This window comes from Ovis aries, chromosome 2 (genome assembly GCF_016772045.2).
Source record: "Ovis aries strain OAR_USU_Benz2616 breed Rambouillet chromosome 2, ARS-UI_Ramb_v3.0, whole genome shotgun sequence".
Classification (NCBI taxonomy): domain Eukaryota; kingdom Metazoa; phylum Chordata; class Mammalia; order Artiodactyla; family Bovidae; genus Ovis; species Ovis aries.
Genome location: NC_056055.1, coordinates 220,312,272 through 220,331,086, shown reverse-complemented (window position 1 = coordinate 220,331,086; position 18,815 = coordinate 220,312,272). Strand labels below are relative to the sequence as shown.

At 55.2% G+C, this 18,815-nt stretch overlaps 2 protein-coding genes across 3 annotated transcripts in view; one reads left to right on the top strand and one right to left on the bottom strand.

The window, feature by feature from the left end:
* Window positions 1-18,815, bottom strand: part of PNKD (PNKD metallo-beta-lactamase domain containing) — a 68,675-nt gene that overhangs the window by 46,706 nt on the left and 3,154 nt on the right. The gene's annotated exons all lie outside the window — the stretch shown is intronic.
* Window positions 778-18,470, top strand: TMBIM1 (transmembrane BAX inhibitor motif containing 1). Of its 2 annotated transcripts, none has more exons than XM_004004922.5 (12): window positions 778-825; window positions 9,720-9,952; window positions 11,262-11,362; window positions 12,565-12,629; window positions 12,835-12,888; window positions 13,440-13,490; window positions 14,210-14,249; window positions 14,787-14,824; window positions 14,995-15,082; window positions 15,422-15,517; window positions 16,476-16,529; window positions 16,910-18,470. In XM_004004922.5, the coding sequence occupies exons 2-12, from the start codon at window positions 9,760-9,762 to the stop codon at window positions 17,054-17,056; spliced, it is 927 nt and encodes a 308-aa protein (XP_004004971.1). In that variant the 5' UTR covers window positions 778-825; window positions 9,720-9,759; the 3' UTR covers window positions 17,057-18,470. The 2 variants fall into 2 exon arrangements, with proteins under 2 accessions (XP_004004971.1, XP_027820976.1); XM_027965175.3 differs by having other exon boundaries at window positions 778-4,935.

The following is an 18,815-nucleotide window of genomic DNA, read 5'->3' as shown; positions in this document are numbered from 1 at the left end:
CCAGTGGAAAGCCTCAAACCCAAGGTTGTGCATTGACTTAGTTATCCATAGAATTTCTGACTCTAAAACATCTACTTTGCTGGTTGAAGTAACTTCAGGCAGGAAATGTCTTATTCTCAGGGAATTCTAAGTTCCATCTATCACTATATTCTTTGCAAACAATCTGCCTGCAATATGGGAGACCTGAGTTCAATCCCTGGTTCAGGAAGATCCCTGGAGAAGGGAATGGCTACCCACTCCAGTATTCTTGCCTGGAGAATTCCATGGACAGAGAAGCCTGGTGGGTTACAGTCCATGGGGTTGAAAAGAGTCAGCATTTTCTTTCTACATTTGCAAATTTTAAACTGGAAAAGTACATCTGGCATAAAAGCATACAATTGTCAAAGATGTTCATCACTGATTTTTGTCTAATAATGAGAAAAATGGGAAACAGCATTTTAAAAATGTCTTTTAAAGTAGGAAACTGATGCAAAACACCGCGCAAAAAACCAAGTAAAATATGTAGATATTTAGGCAAAGAAGCATCACCAGCAAGCGCTGGCCGCTGGGAGTCGGGAGGAGTGGAAAGACGTGGTTTCTTCCCGTAGTTCTGTGTTTCCAACAATGACCACGTATTGCTTTAAAATCCGAAAAGCCTGGTAAGTCCTGACGGACTTGGGAGGAGCGGGAACAGGCGGATGCGGGCGGGACCGGGGCGGACCCCAGCGCGTCGCGGGGGCCGGCGCGACGGGGCGGGGCACGGAGCCCCAGCCCTGCCCAGGCCGGCGCGGGCAGTGCAGGACTCGCGACACCAGGAGGCCGGCGACGCACCGTCCGGAGCGCCAGGCAAGCCAGGGGCCCCGGGGCCGGCGGGCGTGGGGGACCGCAGGCCGGCGGGGACCGGACCGGGCCTGGGCGGCGCCCCAAACTTTCTCGGAGTGCGCGGCGGGCTGGAGTGGGGCTCTGTCGCCCTCACTTTTGAGTTTCTCTGTCTCTGTGCGCCCCGGGCGGGCGAGTGGCGCCTGTTTAGCTTTGGGAGTCCAGCCGCGGGGCTGTGGGCGCGGGTGATCAGGGCTGGGGGTCTGAGGGTGTCCCGGGCCCCTGCTTCCTACTGCGGATCTGTCGCGGGGCGTGTCCACAGGGCCAGCCCCAGGGTGGCCAGCTGTGCGTGGGATAAAGGGTGTCAGGGGCCTTCAGCTGGTGGGAGGGAGAGGGGCGGCCCGGGACTGGCCTCTGCCGCCTCTGACGCCCTGGTGCCAGCTTGGGTGTAGACAGGTGACCGGGTATTTGAGTGAGGGAGAGAGCCGCTGGGAAGCCCCCGGCAGCTCACATCCTTGGTGTGGGGAACCTGTCACCTCTGCCACCAGGCCTTTGCCTCAGTCCCCTCTCCCCCACACTGCTCTGGCCACTGCCCTCAGGCTGGGTTCTGAAAAGGACTGGGAAGTACTCTCTTCCTTGTGGCCTCTTTGGGTGGGAGTTAAAACCAAGCAGGAAAATCGGAGCAGGGAGAACCGCGGAGCCAGCAAGAAGGAAGTAGAGGCAGGCCGTTTGGAGGCTTGGCCCTGATCTTGTGGGTTTTGCTCTAGCTGTTGTCTTCCCTGAGGGGTCACCATCCCCTCTGACCCCACAGTTTACTCTGGGGTTGGGATTGCCCCGAGGAACCTGGTCATGGGATCGGGGGAGGTGGGAGTTGGCCTGGGAACTAGGGTCAGAGCCAGATGTCACAGAAGGTCCCTCGGGTGTCCAGTTCTCTGGGGCTCTGAAATATTCATCTCACTGGTGAGCTTTGGTTTCAAAGCTGGCGCCTTTGGTTTGGCCAGTGGTGGCAGGAGGAGCCAGGAGCCCTTGGGGCTGCTTTGTCTGGGGCAAAGGCAAGGGGGCAGCCATACTTCCTCCTCACCTGCCTGCTCTGTCTCTCCAGCCACGAGGCCCCAGAGACCCGGTTTATAACTTAAAAGTGGTGGGATCACACAAGGGGTCAGGGGCCCTGACTTCCTCTCTTCTTGTGCCCTGACCTCAGGGCCTCACCTGTAAAAGTGGGCACGTCAGAGAGGTAATGATGGGGTACACCTCCAGTGTGTGGAGAACCTCACATCATGAGCTGGGGTAATAGCCACCTCAGCTCAGCCTCCTCCCATGGGAATGGCTCAGCTGGAAGGGCATTTACATCCCCCAAACTTGTCACCTTGGACCCTTCACAAAGAGCAGAAGCCCCAGGGAAGGGACACATACTGTGTGTTTTTAGAGAGCTGCACCGGAAGGGCCAGAGAGTGGAAGCTCATACGGCAACTGGGGGAGAAGGTCTCTGCTAACCGTATGGCTAACCCTCATGTGGGTTTTCTGGAGTATTCTGATGGGAATGCAGAGGAAGGGATGGCCTTGACGGACTCTTCCACCTCTAAGATTCTGGGGATCTGGGCCCAAACCTGGGTCTTGTTTTAAAGTAGAAATGATACCTAGAAGTCCACAGGCCACAGTGCTGGGTACCTGGAGGATAGTCAGTGCATTGGTCAGGGAGGAGGATGAGAGGAAGTCCTTGTTCTTATATATGTGAAAGTGACAGTCACGGTCGCTCAGTTGTGTCTGAGTCTTTGCGACCCCATTGACTGTAGCCCACCAGGCTCCTCTGTCCATGGAATTCTCCAGGCCAGAATACTGGAGTGGGCAGCCGTTCCCTTCTCCAGAGGATCTTCCCAACCCAGGGATTGAACCCAGATCTCCTGCACTGCAGGCGGATTCTTTACCAGCTGAGCCATCAGGGAAGCCCATTTGCTTGTATATATAATGATTGGTATTTTTTTCCTATTACGTGAAGGTAATAGGAATGGCAGCCTCCTGGCTCTTTGCTGCCTGGAGATGCTCCCAGCCCTTTGCAGTGAGTTCCACCTTGGAGTTTAGAGCAGCTGTGTGGGGGTGGCAGAGAGGAAGAACCCTCGCAGAGGATCAGGGCATTGAGTTGGCCCTACAAGTGAGGGGGCACAGCTGGTACTGAGTGTGGCTGTTCCGAGGGGCCAGCTAAGGACAGGGGTTTAACAAGATGATGAGTTAGGACATGAATCATTCCCAGGACTATCTGTAAAACAGAGGTGGCCTGGTCAGCAGCCCCCAGGATGGCAACTAGGTGTGACTGTATAAAAATGTTTCAGGCTTAAGAAAGTTTGAAGGAAACAAAGTTGAATAGCTTTGCTCACTGTAGAACTTGGAAGCTTCCTATGCCATGGTGTCTTGTGAATTTCCAAAAGGGGATATGGATTCTGTTTCTGAGCTCATCCATGAACATCTCCTGGGGCAGGAGATCTCCTGGGGAGAACATCTTGTGTTCTTTAGAGCAGCCCGGGAAACACCTGGCTGGATGCTTCTAGCTTTCTAGAGTCCAGAGAGGAAGGAGAGGGAGTTGTGGCCACTCCCATACCCTATTCATACCCTGTGCCTCAGCCTCCTCCAGACGGGATAAAGATGAGGCTGCATCTGGCAGAGACTCTTTAGGAAGCAAGACATTTCGCCCTGAAGGTTTCTGCTCTGGTCTGTTAGCTGTTCATTCAAAAGCAGATATTCTCAGAGTCTGAATGGACTTTGATCATTTGGTGATGGTAAAGAATCCTCCTGCAATGCAGGAGACCCTGGTTTGATCCCTGGGTCAGGAAGATCCCCTGGAGAAGGGAATGGCAACCGACTCCCAGTATTCTTGCCTGGAAAATCCCATGGACAGAGGAGCCTGGCGGGGTACAGTCCATGGGGGTAGCAAAGAGTCGGACATGACACTTGTTTTATGGATGAGGAAACTGAGTCCAGAGATGTGAAAAGACCCATCCTGACTCTCACAGTGGAGTTAGGACCAGAACCAGGACAAGAACTCAGCTCCCTGCGTTGTAAGCCAGGGCTCTGACAAGGACTGACTTTCGGATTAACAAGCGGAAAGGAATTGGTATCAATGAGAGAAAGGTCTTTACTTCCTCAGTCCATCCAGGTGTTGTTGTTGGCTTGTTCACACAGGCGACTGGTGGGGGCCTCAGGGACTTTGCCTCCAGGTAGGTGTAAAAGCAAACAGTACCTTAAGTCAGACTTCAGATCTGGGTTCAAACCTATCTCTGCTGTTTGCCTGCTCCGGGACCTTGGATCAACTTCTCTCTGAATTTCAGTTTTCTCATCTGTAGCGTGGGGATAAGGATTGCACTTCATAGGGCCCTTGTGAGGAGCAGACGTCCTTGGTACCCGATAGTCAGTAGACAGTACTTGCTGCTCTAAGTGGTTCTCTTCCTTCCCTGCCCACTGCAGGAGGGGGGTATATCTCCCTTCTCCACTAGGGGTTGTTAATTATCTGTCTGCCTCTCCCCGCCTCATCTGGGAGTTGAGACTGAACTGAACTGAAAAGGCAGGAGAAGATGAAACACAAAAGAAGGAGGTGGATGGGGCTGTGTTTCTGAAGCTGCATCCAGCGGCGGTTAATGCCGCCTGCTTTCCTTATCTGGATTTCCTAGCTGTTCTGGCTTGACAGGGGTCTCTGAAATCACCTGCACTGATGATGCTGAAGGGTGATGGGAGTGCTGGGTGCCTGGGTCTTCCCATGGCTTCCCCTTCCTGGGAGACTAGAGCCACCTCAGTTCCCTGGAGACCAGGGCTGGGAGGGAGGTCTTGAGTTGGCAGCCTTATCTGTTTCTGAGCAGGAGGGCCAGGAGAACTGGGGGAGGGGAGCTGGTTGTGGCTCCGCCTCAGGGGTGTGTGTGCTGACGTCTGTTACTCTGAGTTCTCCGACAGTGGGCAGGGCTGGGAATGAAAGTTCCAAACCCATGACCAAGAGGGCCTGTCACTGGCTGGGCAGGAACTTCCTTGGCTTTGGGATTTCCTGGTCTGTCAGATGACCAGATGATTTCTGAAGTTTGTTCCAGCTCTGACGTTTTCAGTTTTCAGATCTTCTCGGCTTCATCCTGTTGACCTCAGAGGCCAGATGGTCAGAAGGTTAAGTTGATTCTGGGCCCTTGGGTCTGTGTGAGTCAGACCTGGTGGCGAGCTCAGCCACTCCTGGATGAATCTTTTTTATTCCTCTGCCTTCCTGGCTCTGTGCTGGGTTAGGAGGGCCAAATGTTTTCTTGGAGGGGAGTGGAGACATGGTCGGGGGGGTGGTTTGGGGTAGGAAAAGGGAGAGGAGGCCGTCACGAGAGACCTGGTCACAGTGGGCCAGGGGCTTTGCTGCTGGGTGGGGTTTCCTGAGATACTCACCCTGAGCTATTCTTTCCACTCTGGCCCTGGGCACCCGTTCCTGGCAGAGAGGAGCACGGGTTGCCTGGACCAGTCAGCTGCTCCTTTCCACCCCTCCCTCCAGCACACACAAACAGACACACACACACCCTTTTGCAGTAGATCTAGCCTCCTCTTAGCAGATTCCAGAGCCTTAACCCTTCAGATGCCCTCCTCCCAGGGAGCCTGAACCTGAGCCCCAGCTGGCGGGGAGCACATCGGCCACACTGAGACAGCACCAGGGGAAGGAGCTGGCTTCCCCGAGGCTGCCTCTGAAAACCTGGACAGCCAACAAGTCCTGTGTTTGGGCCCTCCCACTTCTGATGGCTGGGTCTGGGGATTGTGTAGGAGAAAGGAGAGGTTCTGGCTTCTTCCTGATGGGTCATGAAAATGGGGGTCACAAGAATGGGGAGCAAGGTCAGATCTAAATTGACAAGGGTGCAGTGGAGCCTGAATGCGTTGATAAAAGGCATCGTGAGGAAGCATGTTGTAATGATTCAAGCTCCTTGCCACGAAACAGTCTTGTTTCCTGTTGTGGGAGTGTGTTCAGTAGAAACCGGATGCCTACTGCGTTTTAGGATAATTCAGGCTTCTGATGGGGGCGCCTTGAAGGTCCGTTTTAGCCCCTGGAGGCCGAGCCCTCCGTTAGCTGCCGGTGGAGTTCAGTGACCTGATTCCTGGCTTCCGGTCTCTGGTCATCAAGCATCTGCACTCTGTCTGTATCTTCTCCCACTTCTTCCTCCCCTTCCTTTGGACTCCACTTTCTCCTGCAGCTCCCACCTTTAGTCACAGTCATGAAAGTCAGCTCAGACCACTTCCGCCTTTCCCTGCTCCTGGTCACCTACCGGCCCCAAACTCATCCCTAGCTGAGGCCTTGATGATGGGGAAGGGGTCAGGGCCTCAGGTAGGTCAGGCCCTGGCCAGGGAGCAGGCTCAGAAGCTGCCCATGCTGGCAGCCCTGGGACCCGAGGTTCCTGCCCATTAGATCCTGCTCAGAGTAGGTGTGACTATGCCTGGCACTCCCCTGACTGGCCTGAACATGCTCCCCGTCTCCTGCGCACCGGCCTCTACACCAGAGAGCTGGGATGTAGTTCTGGGCCCCGGCCCCTGCTTTATGGCCAGGGACAGGTCCCTCTACACCCCCCGACCCCCAAACGTGGTGGACTGGCTAGTAAAGCGAGGGGTCAGCTTGCCTTAGATGAGCGAGTTTCCTTTTAGTGCTGACGTTTTAAGAATCTCTATCTCTGACCACCCTCTTCTCCTGGTGGCTGCACAGAGATTGGGAACCATGGGGATGATGGAAGGGGCTGAATGGTTCATTGTGCACTTGCTGTGTGAGCCCTCTTTTGTCAGTAGAGAGGCTGAGATGGGAAGCTGAGAAGTGATGAGTGGATAGAAAGGGGGATGAGGAGGAAAGCAGAGGGGTTCAGAGCTCTGGAGTCTTTGGGAGCTGAGTCTTGCTTTTATCACACCCTAGCTAAGTCACCTTGGGCAAGTGACTTAATTCTTCTAAGCTTCTATTTTTTTATTTGTAAACAGGGATAATAATGTATCTACCCTATTGGGGTATCATAAGGATTTAATGGAATAACAACTACAGGTAGTGTTCAGGTACCATTTTAAGTACTCTACACATATTTTCTCTTTTAAATGTTGTAACAGCTCTGTGGAGGGTACTATTATAGTGGTAAATCCACTTTCCAGGTGGAAAAACTGAGACACAGTGAGGTAAACTGGTTAGTGCTGGTCTCTGGGGAGCATGGGCTGGTGGCTGAGCCCCCAGAGAACTGGACTGTGAGCTGCTGCACCCCCTGCAGAAGGTCTAGCTCCTCTGAAACCAGAAGCATCACAGGGAGGGGCGCGGGAGGGCAGAGGGTATCTCCGCGAGTCAGCGGCTCTCTGTGCCAGGCCTGAACCGTGGCGGCCTGGGGGTCTATCCAAGGCCGGCCTCATGCTCCCTGATTTTCCCACTGGTTTGGGGAGGGACCTGTTTGTCAGGCTTGGCTTGAGGGGGTGGGGCAGCTGGCCGGTTGGGCAAAGGGCAGGCCCCACATAACTGGGCTCCTCAGATAAGTTCCAGGCCCGGAGTCCGTTAGAGCTGGATGTGAGCTCAGGGATCATCTGGGCCTCTCACCCCATTTCACAGAGGGGCACCCTGAGTTGCTGACAGGACCAGGTCATGGTGACATCATTGTCAGGCGGCCAGCTGGGGCCTCCGACCACAGGGTCCTCCCTGCCAGTGTCTCGTGGGCTTTTTGACACTGTTGTCAGCTGGGCCCAGGGCAGTAATGACAGATAACCCTACTCCATGGGTGGCCTGCCCTTCCCGCTTCCTGCACATGGGGCATGGTCTTCCTGGTGGAGTTAAAAGGGTGTTTGGGGAGAGGGGGCAGTGGGGAGAGGAGACTCTTGCTTCAGGGAAGGACGGTCCAGTTTCTCTTCCTTCCTTTTCTAAGAAGGTCTGTTAAGGAGATATACATATTGTAACTGTTTATGCTACCCTGACATAAACCACAAATGGTTTCAAAAACAGTTGCCCGCCCTGTTTCTTGAATTCACAGCACTCAGCGTTGGGTCTTCCTGTCGCCCTCTGCTCCGTTTCATCAGAGCGCTCTACCCCAAAGTGTGGGGCCTCCACCATGGCCCATGGTTTGCTGCCATACCCTCACTGTCAGGAAGGTCCTTCTTGTTTCTGACCTGACACACTCTTGCTGTCTGATTCGTTCATTCTGGGAAGATAGAGAACAGCTTTCCTCAAAATAACTCTTGGCCTGTTACGTGAGCCCTCTGCCTCACCCTTCCCTACCACCTTCCTCTCTCTATTATCCCAGTCGACAGAGAAGAGTTGGTTAGGACAGTCCTTTATCTGCTCCCTGAACTGTGCAAGTGGCCCTAAAAAGAGGGGTCTGTTCTGCCCTTCCAGCAGAGCCTCTGGAGATGTCTGCTGACCTTGACCTGGGCATGTATCCTCCCTGTGGGGTCCTGAAGGAAGGTGTGCCCTTGGGAGATGCTCTAGGGGGCCGCTGTGGCCCTCTGAAGGGGCTCAGACTCTGTCAGGGCTCGGCCCTTCCAGGGACCTCCTCCTCCACTTTTCCCAAGCCCCCATCTCTGCCACCTCAGAGGGGGATACCAGATCCAGAGGACATTTATCTGGCATAAGAGGCATAGAGAACCCAGCATAGTACAGAGGACACCTAGACTACCCTGGAGGCTCAGATGGTGAAGAGTCTGCCTGCAGTGCGGGAGACCCTGGTTCGATTCCTGGGTCGGGAAGACCCCTGGAGAAGGAAATGGCTACCCACTCCAGTATTCTTGCCTGGAGAATCCCACGGACAGAGGAGCCTGGCAGGCTACAGTCTGGGGGCGCAAATAGTTGGACATGACTAAGCAGCTAACACTTTCACTTTCACCCAGGACCTGGAAGACCTCGGCTCTTGTACTATTAAATGTGCTAGTTTTGTGATCTTGGGAGTCACTTTACTGCTCTGGGCCTGAGTCCCCCAGGGGAACTGAGCACTTGGGGCCGTACAGCCTGGGAGTCCCTTCGGGATGTTTCTGGGGTTCCCTTCCCCTCCTTCCTCTGCCCTTCCCCAGCCGTGGAAGGCTCTCCTACTTCAGAGAGGGCACTGGCTGGCTCTGGCATCACTCCTCAGCAGTCTAACCTTTCTCAGCCGCCAACCCTGAGGGCAAACAGTCAGGAATCCCCGGGCTACCAGGGCCTGGCGTCTTCCCCTCCCCAGGGGTTTGAGGGCCCAGAACTCCCTGGCATTCTACTCCCTGGCACGGCCCTGAAGCGACTGGTGGCAGCCACAGGCTGTCACATGCCTGAAGCTCCTCCTCAGCTGTAATTTGAAGAAACCAGAAAGTCCTGTCTCCAGCCTGCTTTTCTGTGCAGCCTCCCAGCCCCCAGGGCTCAGCCCATGTACCCACATGCTCAGGCCTCTCTGGCGGCCCCTGACTCAGCCTGACACCTTCCCCAGCCCCGTGCCCTCCTGCTCTGGGCCTGGCAACTCTGGCCCTGGGACCGGCTTGTTGACTTCCACTTGAGGCCTTGGCTTCTCCCCAGCTCCGCCTTTCAGGCCTGCAGCTCCTGCCAGCTGTTGTGGGGGCTGGGCTGCCCCCTTCAGTGGGTCCTGGCTGGCTCTGTGACTCACCAGTGGCTTTGCTGGGGTCATCGGGCTCCTTCCCTGGTCACTGGAAGTGATCACTTAAGAGAACCCCCTGCTCTCATACCACCCATATGACTGCTTACCCCACATGCTGCCTGCTGCTTTCCTATGGCAGGAAACTGCACAGTGAGGAGGGGCTGGTGTGAGGGCAGAGGGGCAGGGCTGAGATGGTGGGGTGGGTGGGACTGTGGGGGTGGGGACAGTGGCCTGTGGGCAGGGAATGACACTCGGTGCTGGGGAGAGACCGAAGGTGTCCTCTCTGCAGAGGCAGGGTGGACTGGGGCTCAGTGAGCTGGGCCTATGCACTCATGACTTCTTTTCTCATCTCGGTCTCAGGTCTCAGCAGCTGGGGTCTCCCCTCAGCCTTTGAGCCACCATGTCCCATGCCAGTGCCCCTCCACCATATGAGGATCGCAGCCCCCTATACCCTGGCTCTCTGCCCCCAGGGGGCTACGGGCAGCCGTCTGTCGTGCCCGGGGGGTACCCTGCCTACCCACAGCCTGGCTACGGTCACCCTGCTGGCTACCCACAGCCTATGCCCCCAGTCCAGCCGATGCCCATGAACTATGGTAAGTCCCTGCAGGGCCGCTGAGGGTGGGTGGGAAGAGGCAATACTGATGAGGGCACTTCCTCTCTTTCTTTCTTAACTTCCTTCATCTCCTTTTTCATCTTCTCTTTAGCTTTCTCCTTCTGTTTCCCCATCTCTGTTACCTCTCTGCCTTTTCCTTCAGCTCCTAGCCCCCCAACCCCTGGGCCACCTGCCAGCCCCTTTATTCAGCGAGGAGACTGAGTCTGTGAGACACACACCAGAACTTACACATCAGATGAGAAAGTGGCTATTGAAGGAATTACTTCAGGAGGCCATGTCTGTTTCCCTGCTAGGCAGTTGCCACCCACCCACAGCCCTCTCTTCTTTAGGAACTGCCGCTAAGAAGGAAATGGCAACCCACTCCAGTATTCTTGCCTGGAGAATCCCATGGACAGAGGAGCCTGGCAGGCTACAGTCCATGGGGTTGCAAAGTGTCGGACATGACTGAGCGACTAACACTTTTCACCGGAACCTGAAGCACTTTTTTTTTTTTTTTTTTTAATATTCTCAGTGCTGACGGATCCTCATCTTTTAAGGTAACACCTGACTTGCAAACATCCAGAACTCATTTGGATGTTTGATAAACATCATGGCTGGTAAATCTGGTCAGAAATGATATTAGAATGTGGTGAGATTTTCCTATGTGGCTCGCCTGCGGATTTTGAAAGCAGTTCCCAGGGAGGCACTCGAGGAATGCTTTGAGCCCCTGCAGCATCTCTGGAACCCTGGAGCGCAGCCAGCTCTCATCAGGCCATTCGTGTTCTGGTGTGAATACCGGCCCACCAGTCACGTTTACCACGATGCTTTGCCCTGTGCACAGATAGCCCTGACGTTTCTGTTTTCCCAGAATCCTAGCGCTTGCCTGATGGAGACCACAGGCTGCACACTCTGTCCTGCATCCTCCACACGCATGTGCTGTTTCTGTCTCCCTTTCCCTCCTTTGATCCCTGAGTCCCTGCTCTGACCCTACCAGCTCCTCTGACCCACACCTGCCTGCCTTCCTTAAGATTTTGTGTTCCCTTGACGGCAGGGGTGGCGGGTGTTCACACCCCTCAGTGGAATCATGCCGATGGAGTGCTTACACCTCAGGCCCCGCTCGGCCAGGGACCTACCGCTCCCCACGGTATCCACTCAGGTCGCTCCGGGGGCACCTGGTGGACCTGCTGGGTAGAGGAATTCCTGAGTTTTGGCTGGAGATCCCTGAGACTGTTGAGATAGTGTTCCAGAGGCTTGGGGATTGAGGCCACAGGTCCCGGGTCCCCAGCTGGTCATGTGTGATCTGTCCCCAGGCCCAGGCCATGGCTATGATGGCGGGGAGAGAGCAGTGAGTGACACTTTTGGATCTGGAGACTGGGACGACAGGAAAGTCCGACATGCCTTCATCCGAAAGGTGAGATATGGGCTGGTGGGCAGGTGAATCTGGGCTACTGGGGTTGTGATTTGGCCCATTGATAAGAAGAGGGGAGAAAGTGGAGTCCTGCCCCAAGCCACAGGTGGGAGGCTTTGCACCAAGGCCACAGAAGTGGAGCCCAGAACCAAGGTTACCTCCAAAACTAATTGAGCCCCAATGCCAAAAGCCCCCCGATCATTACTAACAAGCTTCCTGACTCCCAATTAGGCAAAGATGCCAACTGCAGTAAACACCCTATAGCGCCTCAACCAGTCACCTAACGCCAGCCTTCCAGGAATTTTGTCTTGAGGCTATAAAAATTGGCTATTAACCCACGAAAACTGTCGATTCTCCCCGGCTTTTCAGGAGTTTGTTGCCCGCTTAGCTTGCAGTGCCCAGAGTGTATCTGTGCTCTTCGTTCTTAATAAACTCACTCCTTTCTGCAATACTCTGTGTCTGGAAATTCTTTTCCATCGGACTGCCTCAACAGGAATGGTGGTCCTCTGGTCCTCTCTAGCCTTGCGCTCTCCTCTGAGGGAACCCCAGCTCCTCTAAGCTGTGTTCACCCACTTTTGCTTCTTTCTTCCTTGCCCTCGTTTGGGGGGCAGGTTCAATCTGAACAGCCCTGCTGAAGTGTTCTGCCCTCTGCAAACTTCTTTCTCCTGTTACACTGCAGCAATTTAAAGCCAGAATTGATCACATGCACTCGCAGGCCCCTGCCCGCCATCTCACCTCGCCCCAGCACCTGCTCAGGGTAGAGAGATACCTGGTCACCATTCAGGCTGAACTGCTGCAGGCAGAGAGGCCATACCCAGGAGTGTGGCGGGGCAGGGCAGAGGCAGGGCAGTGAATGTCAGTGAAGGCCAGGTGTTGGGCCAGGAAGGGGAGATGTCAGGAGCAGCGGGATGGGGTCAGCCCTGCAGGTTTGCACAGCATCTGAGCCAGACTCAGCATCTGAGCTGGACTCGTCACTGGGCTGGCATCTCTGGCAGGCTGCAGTGCAGCTGGGGCGGGCTCTCAGGTGGCAAGGAAGAGTAGATCCTTCAAAATGAAGAAGGAACCACCTCCCTACCTCTGGAAGATGGGAGCAGACCTAGGGTGGTAAGGTCTTTTGGGCTCCTTGGTCTCGGGGCTAGCTGCTTCCGGGGGAAGGCCGGGAGTGGAGGGTGGTGACTGTGCTGTCCCCGGTGTCTGTATTCCAGGTTTACACCATCATCTCCATCCAGCTGCTCGTCACGGTGGCCATCATCGCTGTCTTCACCTTCGTGTGAGTCTCTGGGCCTCTCTGCACAGCTGAAGGTGGCTCTGGGGTCCTGCGCTCTGGGTCCCCTGCTGGGAGCATGGCTGGGGTGGGCCCTCGACCCATGGACAGGAAGAGGGGGTTGGCTGCGGGTGCTGAGAGAGGGGGTAGGGCCTCGGCAGGAGGTGGACAGCCTTGGCATGACTCTTCTTGTGTCTTCTCTGCTCCACAGGAAGCCGGTCGGTGACTTCGTGAGGGCAAACTTGGCCATCTACTACGCATCCTAGTGAGTGTGCGCTCTTCTCTACTTGGGGGCTGGGAGATGAGGGGTGATAGCTGACTAGCAGGAATCAGAATCCTTTTGGAGGGAGGGGTGTCCCAGTTGCCAGCTGTGCTGGGCCGTGTGGTGTGTGCCACCGAGTGTGAGTGTCAGGGGACTCCTGAGAGCGGGGGTGGGGGACCCATGGCTGCGTGCATCCTGTAGGACAGGCCTCTGCTCTGGCCGCTTCTCCCTGCGGTCTCCTCCCAGGCCAGGCCTGGCCCCCGCTCCAGCCACCTCCCTCTGTGGCTCCTGCGGCCTCCTCCCAGGCCAGGCCCACACTTTGGCCGCCTCTCTCTCTGGCGGCTCCTCCTCCGCCTCCCAGGCCTGGCCTCCCGTTACTGATGGCCTTAGTGCCCGTGGCCAGGGTGATCCTGTCCTGCTGGGCAGCTTCCCCTTAGACTTCCAGACGCCTCTCTGGGCCTCCAGCCTGCCGGGCTGGTGAGTGCCACCAGGCTGGGCCGGGGGTGCTGAGGGGCACAGTGGGCCTGAGACTACTTCCGTCTCTTTCTCCCTAGTGCTGTCTTCCTGGCCACATACCTGACCCTCATCTGCTGCCAGGGACCCAGGTGAGTCCCAGAGACTTAGACCATGGGAAGGGATGGCGAGGGGGCAAGGACGTGCATGTGTGCTATGTCGCTTCAGTCGTGTCCCACTCTTTGCGACCCTGTGGACTATAGCCTGTCAGGCTCCTCTGTCCATGGGATTCTCCAGGCAAGAATACTGGAGTGGGTTGCCATGCCCCCCTCCAAGGGATCTTCCCCATCCAGGGATTAGACGTCTACCTGCCTTGGCAGGCGGGCTCTTTACCACTGGCGCCACTTGGGAAGCCCCCTTACAGCATCTGAGTGATGATGATGATGATGAAGGTGAAGAAGATGGTGGAGGCAGCTACTGGCTACTGCTCAGCTGGGCGCCAAGTGCCTTGTGTGTGTGGGATCTGTTTAGCTATCTAGCTGTTATTCTTACAGCTACCCTTCAAGATACGTGGCATTTTAACCCTTTAACAAATAGGAAGAACCCAGCGCTCAGAGAGGCCAAGGAACTTTCTCACAGTCACACAAGTAGTCAAAGAGCTGCAGACGAATCCAGGTCTCTGTGGCTCCACAGCCCAGGTCTGTCCTGTTGGCCCTGCTGTCTTTGCACAGAACCACCAGCAAGTCCCGAGGGCCATGCCAGCCTCCCCTCCCTTGAGTCCAGGCCTCATTCTCCAGGTGCACAAGCCAGGACCTTACTTCTGAGACCTGGCCGGCCACACGCCACTAAGTCATGGTTTCTTTCCCTTCAGACGCCGTTTCCCATGGAACATCATCCTGCTGATCCTCCTTGTGAGTCACAGGGTCGGGGGAGGGGGTGGAGCTGGTGAGGGAGGGCTGGGCCCAGGGAAGGAACAGGACCCTGTGGGGGAAGATGGCCCTAGCTCTCTCCCGACCTGACTCTGCCCTCGGTTTCCTTGTGGCTGCCATTTTCATACGAGGTGACACGTAGTGTCCCCACCATGCCTCCAGGGCTCTGTCTGCCCCTCTCTTTTTAAAATTGATTTTAATTTTGTTATTCTTTATTTATTTGGCTGCACCGAGTCTCAGTTGCGGCATGTGGGATCTAGTTCCCTGACCAGGGATCAAATCTGGGCCCCTGCATTGGGAGTAAAGAGTCCCAACTGCTAGACTGCTAGGGAAGTCCCTCTTTTTTTAAAAAAAAAATTTATTTTTGGCCACACCACGGGGCATGTGGGATCTTAGTTCCCTGACTAGGGGACGAACCGGCACCCCCTGCCTTAGAAGCTTGGAGTCTTAACCACTGAGCCACCAGGGACGTCCCACAGGCTCTGTTAAGTGTCTCACTCGTCTCTGTTCTTCCCTCAGACTCTTGCCATGGCCTACATGACTGGCACCATCTCCAGGTGCGTTCAGGGGCAGTCAGTACACGGTGGTGTGTTTTATAGGGGATTGGGGCACCCCTGGGCTGGCAGCCGCCTGTATGGCTGCACGCTGGGCATGGTACTTCCAGAAAGCTGTAGTTTTGAAGTCATTTGTGCATGGCCTCTAGCTTCTCTTAATTCTTTCCCTGCAGTGTGTATAAAACCAAAGCCGTCATCATCGCAATGATCATCACTGCTGTGGTGTCCATTTCAGTCACCATCTTCTGCTTCCAGACCAAGGTGAGGGCACTGGAGGGCCAGCCCCTCCCTGGCCACCCCATCCCCTCCCTGGCCACCCCATCCCCCTTTCTTATACAGACCTGACCTTCTGGGCCTGGCACTCGAGCAGGCCTGGGAGGGCCCAGATCCTTATACTAGGGGTCTCCCTCAGAGACCCGAAGCGCCTTCCCTTCACATTAACATCCACAACTCTGCTTCCTGTGTCTGTGCTTAGAATGCCATGGTCACTCCCGAGTGCCCCAGGAGGCAGCACTGAGCCCCCGGAGGAGGCAGGGCCTGGCTGGCCGGGCTGCTAGCTGTGGCCTGTCTGACACGTGCCTCCCTCTCTCTTCCTGGCAGGTGGACTTCACCTCGTGCACAGGCCTCTTCTGTGTCCTGGCAATAGTGATGGTAGTGACTGGGATTATCACTGCCATTGTGCTGGCCTTCAAATACGTGAGTGTCCCGGCAGAGCTGGGGTCGGTGAACCCAGTGCTCAGGGCAGACTTTCTGTATATCTCGGTGTGGCAGGCCCCATGGGCCTCTGGATGGCTCTGGGTTCCAGAACCTCTCAACTGTGCTGAGGCGCCATCCTTTGGACTGGGGTATCATTGGAGACCCAGGTCCTGGGAGCCGTAGTACCTGAGGCCCCAGACAGCATCATGGGACTCCTATGAGAAGCTGCAGTGTGATCTGTCTGACAGCTGAGACCAGGCTTTCGGAGGCAGGTTGGCAGAGGGATCCAGAGGGCAGAGAAGATGGGCTCAGCTGGAAGGGCCCTTAGGGACCACTGTCTCTCCTCTTTGTTTCCAGGCAGCAGGGGGCAGCATGTGAGGCCCTAGGCTGAAGGGAGCTTTGCGGTGGGAAGGGGAAGCACATGAACAGCAGGGTGAACGTGACCGGAGCCTACCCATGTGACCATGGCTGGCCCTGCCCTTGTGCTCAGGTCCCTGGAGGGCTGTTGAACAAGGCTGCCCTGGGGGTGCCCCCTGACTCTGCCATTCATCTGTTGGTTAGGGGGTGTCCCTCTTAGGCTGGCCTGCAGCAACACGGTCTAGTGACTGCTGACATGACTAAGGGTAAAGTGCATGGCTGGGCCTGCCCCTCCCAGAGCCATAACTCAACCACTTTCTTCCAGAAGCAGAGTGGACACCTCTGTACCTTGACTAACTAGAAAATGGTTTGGCTAAAAGATGCTGTGATTGATTTCATATAGCCACTGGATGATGGCCTCTGTTTTCTCTGCCAAGCATGTTAGCATTTTTAATTTCTCCCAGGATCTGGAAGGGAGAGGTAGTTCTCTCATGGATCTTCCCACTTGGCCAGAATCCCAGGGGGGAAGATGGTCCTGAGGGCCTGCCTCAATCTGGGCTTTACCAAGTTCTCTAATGTCATCCCTGTCCTCTCTCCCCAGGTTTACTGGCTGCACATGGTCTATGCCGCTGTGGGGGCCATTTGCTTCACTTTGGTAAGACCCTGCCCACTCTAGGAAGGGGAGTGGGAAGTATGGGACTGGATGGGTGCTGAATGTAGGCTGCTTGAGAGGCAGGGAGTGGGGCCACAGCTGCCTTTCCCTACTGTCTGGAGGTTCCACTGATTTCCTGGGCATTCCTGTCTTTAATTCACATTGCTTGCTTTGAGAATTCTTAGTAAGCCGTATTCCAGAGACGACACTTTTCCAGTGTCCCTCTCCCTTTCTGGACTGTGAACTGCTTAAAAACAGAGACCATGCCTTCTGCTGTTTGTTAAAGTGTTCCCTGAGCACACCTCATGGTCCTGAGGCTCCCTGGACAGGTCTGTGGACCACTGAGCCCCTGGATCCTCATGTGTGGCTTCTTGTCCCTGCAGTTCCTGGCCTATGACACACAGATGGTCCTGGGGAACCGGAGGCACTCCATCAGCCCGGAGGACTACATCACCGGTGCCCTGCAGATCTACACAGATATCGTCCACATCTTCACCTTTGTGTTGCAGCTCGTGGGGAGGCAAGATTAAGGAGCACCTCTGGGCTTTCCCTTCCCTAGAGGGCTGGGCCCTGTGACCCTGGTCTGGGCCTACACTCATTTCCTTCTCAAGTAATACACCCATATTTCTTTCTGTCCGGGGATGGGCAGCTTCTCTTGCTGTGGATGTATAGGTACCTGGTGGGGCTGGAGGAAAGTGAAAGTGAAGTCGCTCAGGCATGTCCGACTCTTTGCAACCCCATGGACTGTAGCCTATCAGGCTCCTCCATCCATGGGATTTTCCAGGCAAGAGTGCTGGAGTGGATTGCCATTTCCTTCTCCAGGGGACCTTCCCGACCCAGGAATCGAACCCAGGTCTCCCGCATTGCAGGCAGACGCTTTACCGTGGGAGCCACCAGGGACTAACTCTTGCCCTTAGTGGACAGAGCTGGGCCAAAGATGTGTGTTTTCCCTCCACCCCACTACAGGGCACCAAAGCCTTAACAGCTGGGGTTGGAGTGGGGTGGGGTGAAAAGAGCCTATTCTGTAGCTAAAAGGGAACATGAGAAGGAGAAGGGACTTCCTGGTGATAAGGTTTCTCCTCCCACTCCTGCCATGGGCTTCTGGGCTTGACAGCTGAACATTTTTCCGCTCTCAATCCCAGCAAAGCTGGAGAGCTGTCCCCTGCCTCCTGGACTCAATATCTTGTACTTTTTGGCAACCCTTAGCACCTTTCAACACAAGAAGGTAGAGGGGGTTTGTCTCCCCTGCTTCAACCCCTTCTTTTGGTAGCATATATATAATGATCTGGGTCAGGGGTGGGGAGGAAGAGAGTGAACCAGGTCAAGCACTGTGGCCAACTGAGAGCAGCATCTGTCCAAGGCTTCCTCAGGGCTTGTGTGGTTGAGAGCAGGCCCCCTGGCAGTCACCTGGTTCTCTGAAGCTGCCTGGGGCCTCTCTGGTACTTCTGAGATCTCTATAGTCTGTGGGACCACTTGTTTCCTGTGCTCAGGCTGCTCAGAGTAGAAAGTGAGGGCAGAAGTCAGGAGATGGGGTGGTGTGTAGGATCACTATGGCCAGGAAGTAACTAGGGTGAAGAGAGCCTAGGGTGTGGGCAGGGTCCCCCATCCTGTTGGAGAGATATGGAAGCCTACGTGGTACCCAACGGGCTTCCCTTCTGCTAATTGGGGAGGGCCCTGAAAGGAAGGAGAAGCCCCTCTTAGTCTGTGAACTCACGCTGAGGGGATTTAAGATGCCCCGGCTCTCCAGCCAACTACTGCTTTTTTCATGACACCAAGTGCCTCAAGCTGCAATGGGGAAGGGGGACAAGGGTCACTCTACGGGGTGGGGGTGGAAACCAAATCAGCCCAAGGATACAATTAGGACTTCTTTATTAAGTATTTGGTCCTAAATATATCCCACAAAGGGACATAACTGAAATAAAGTTTTATGTTTAGAAGGTAAAACCCTGTTTGGCTCTGGTTTTCTCCACTTTAAGGGGTCAGTTCTCGGAGAACTAGTCTGGCTCTGCCCAAAACATCCATATCCTATCCTTGCATTCTGTCTTGGTACCTTCTACGATAACCAAATATACTTTGTCCCAGCGCTTCCTGGTGATGGATGGCTCAACCCCAGGTCTGGCAGGCACTGCTCAGATTCATAGCACATGACCTTCTGTGAATCCCGGACCCTTTAGAAAAGCACACGAGAGATATAACTGGTCTTCCCCTCAAAGCTCCATGTGTACACACAATTTTGCATGTGGGGGTGGGGGTGGGAATGGACCACACTGTTAAGGTTTAGAACTCCTA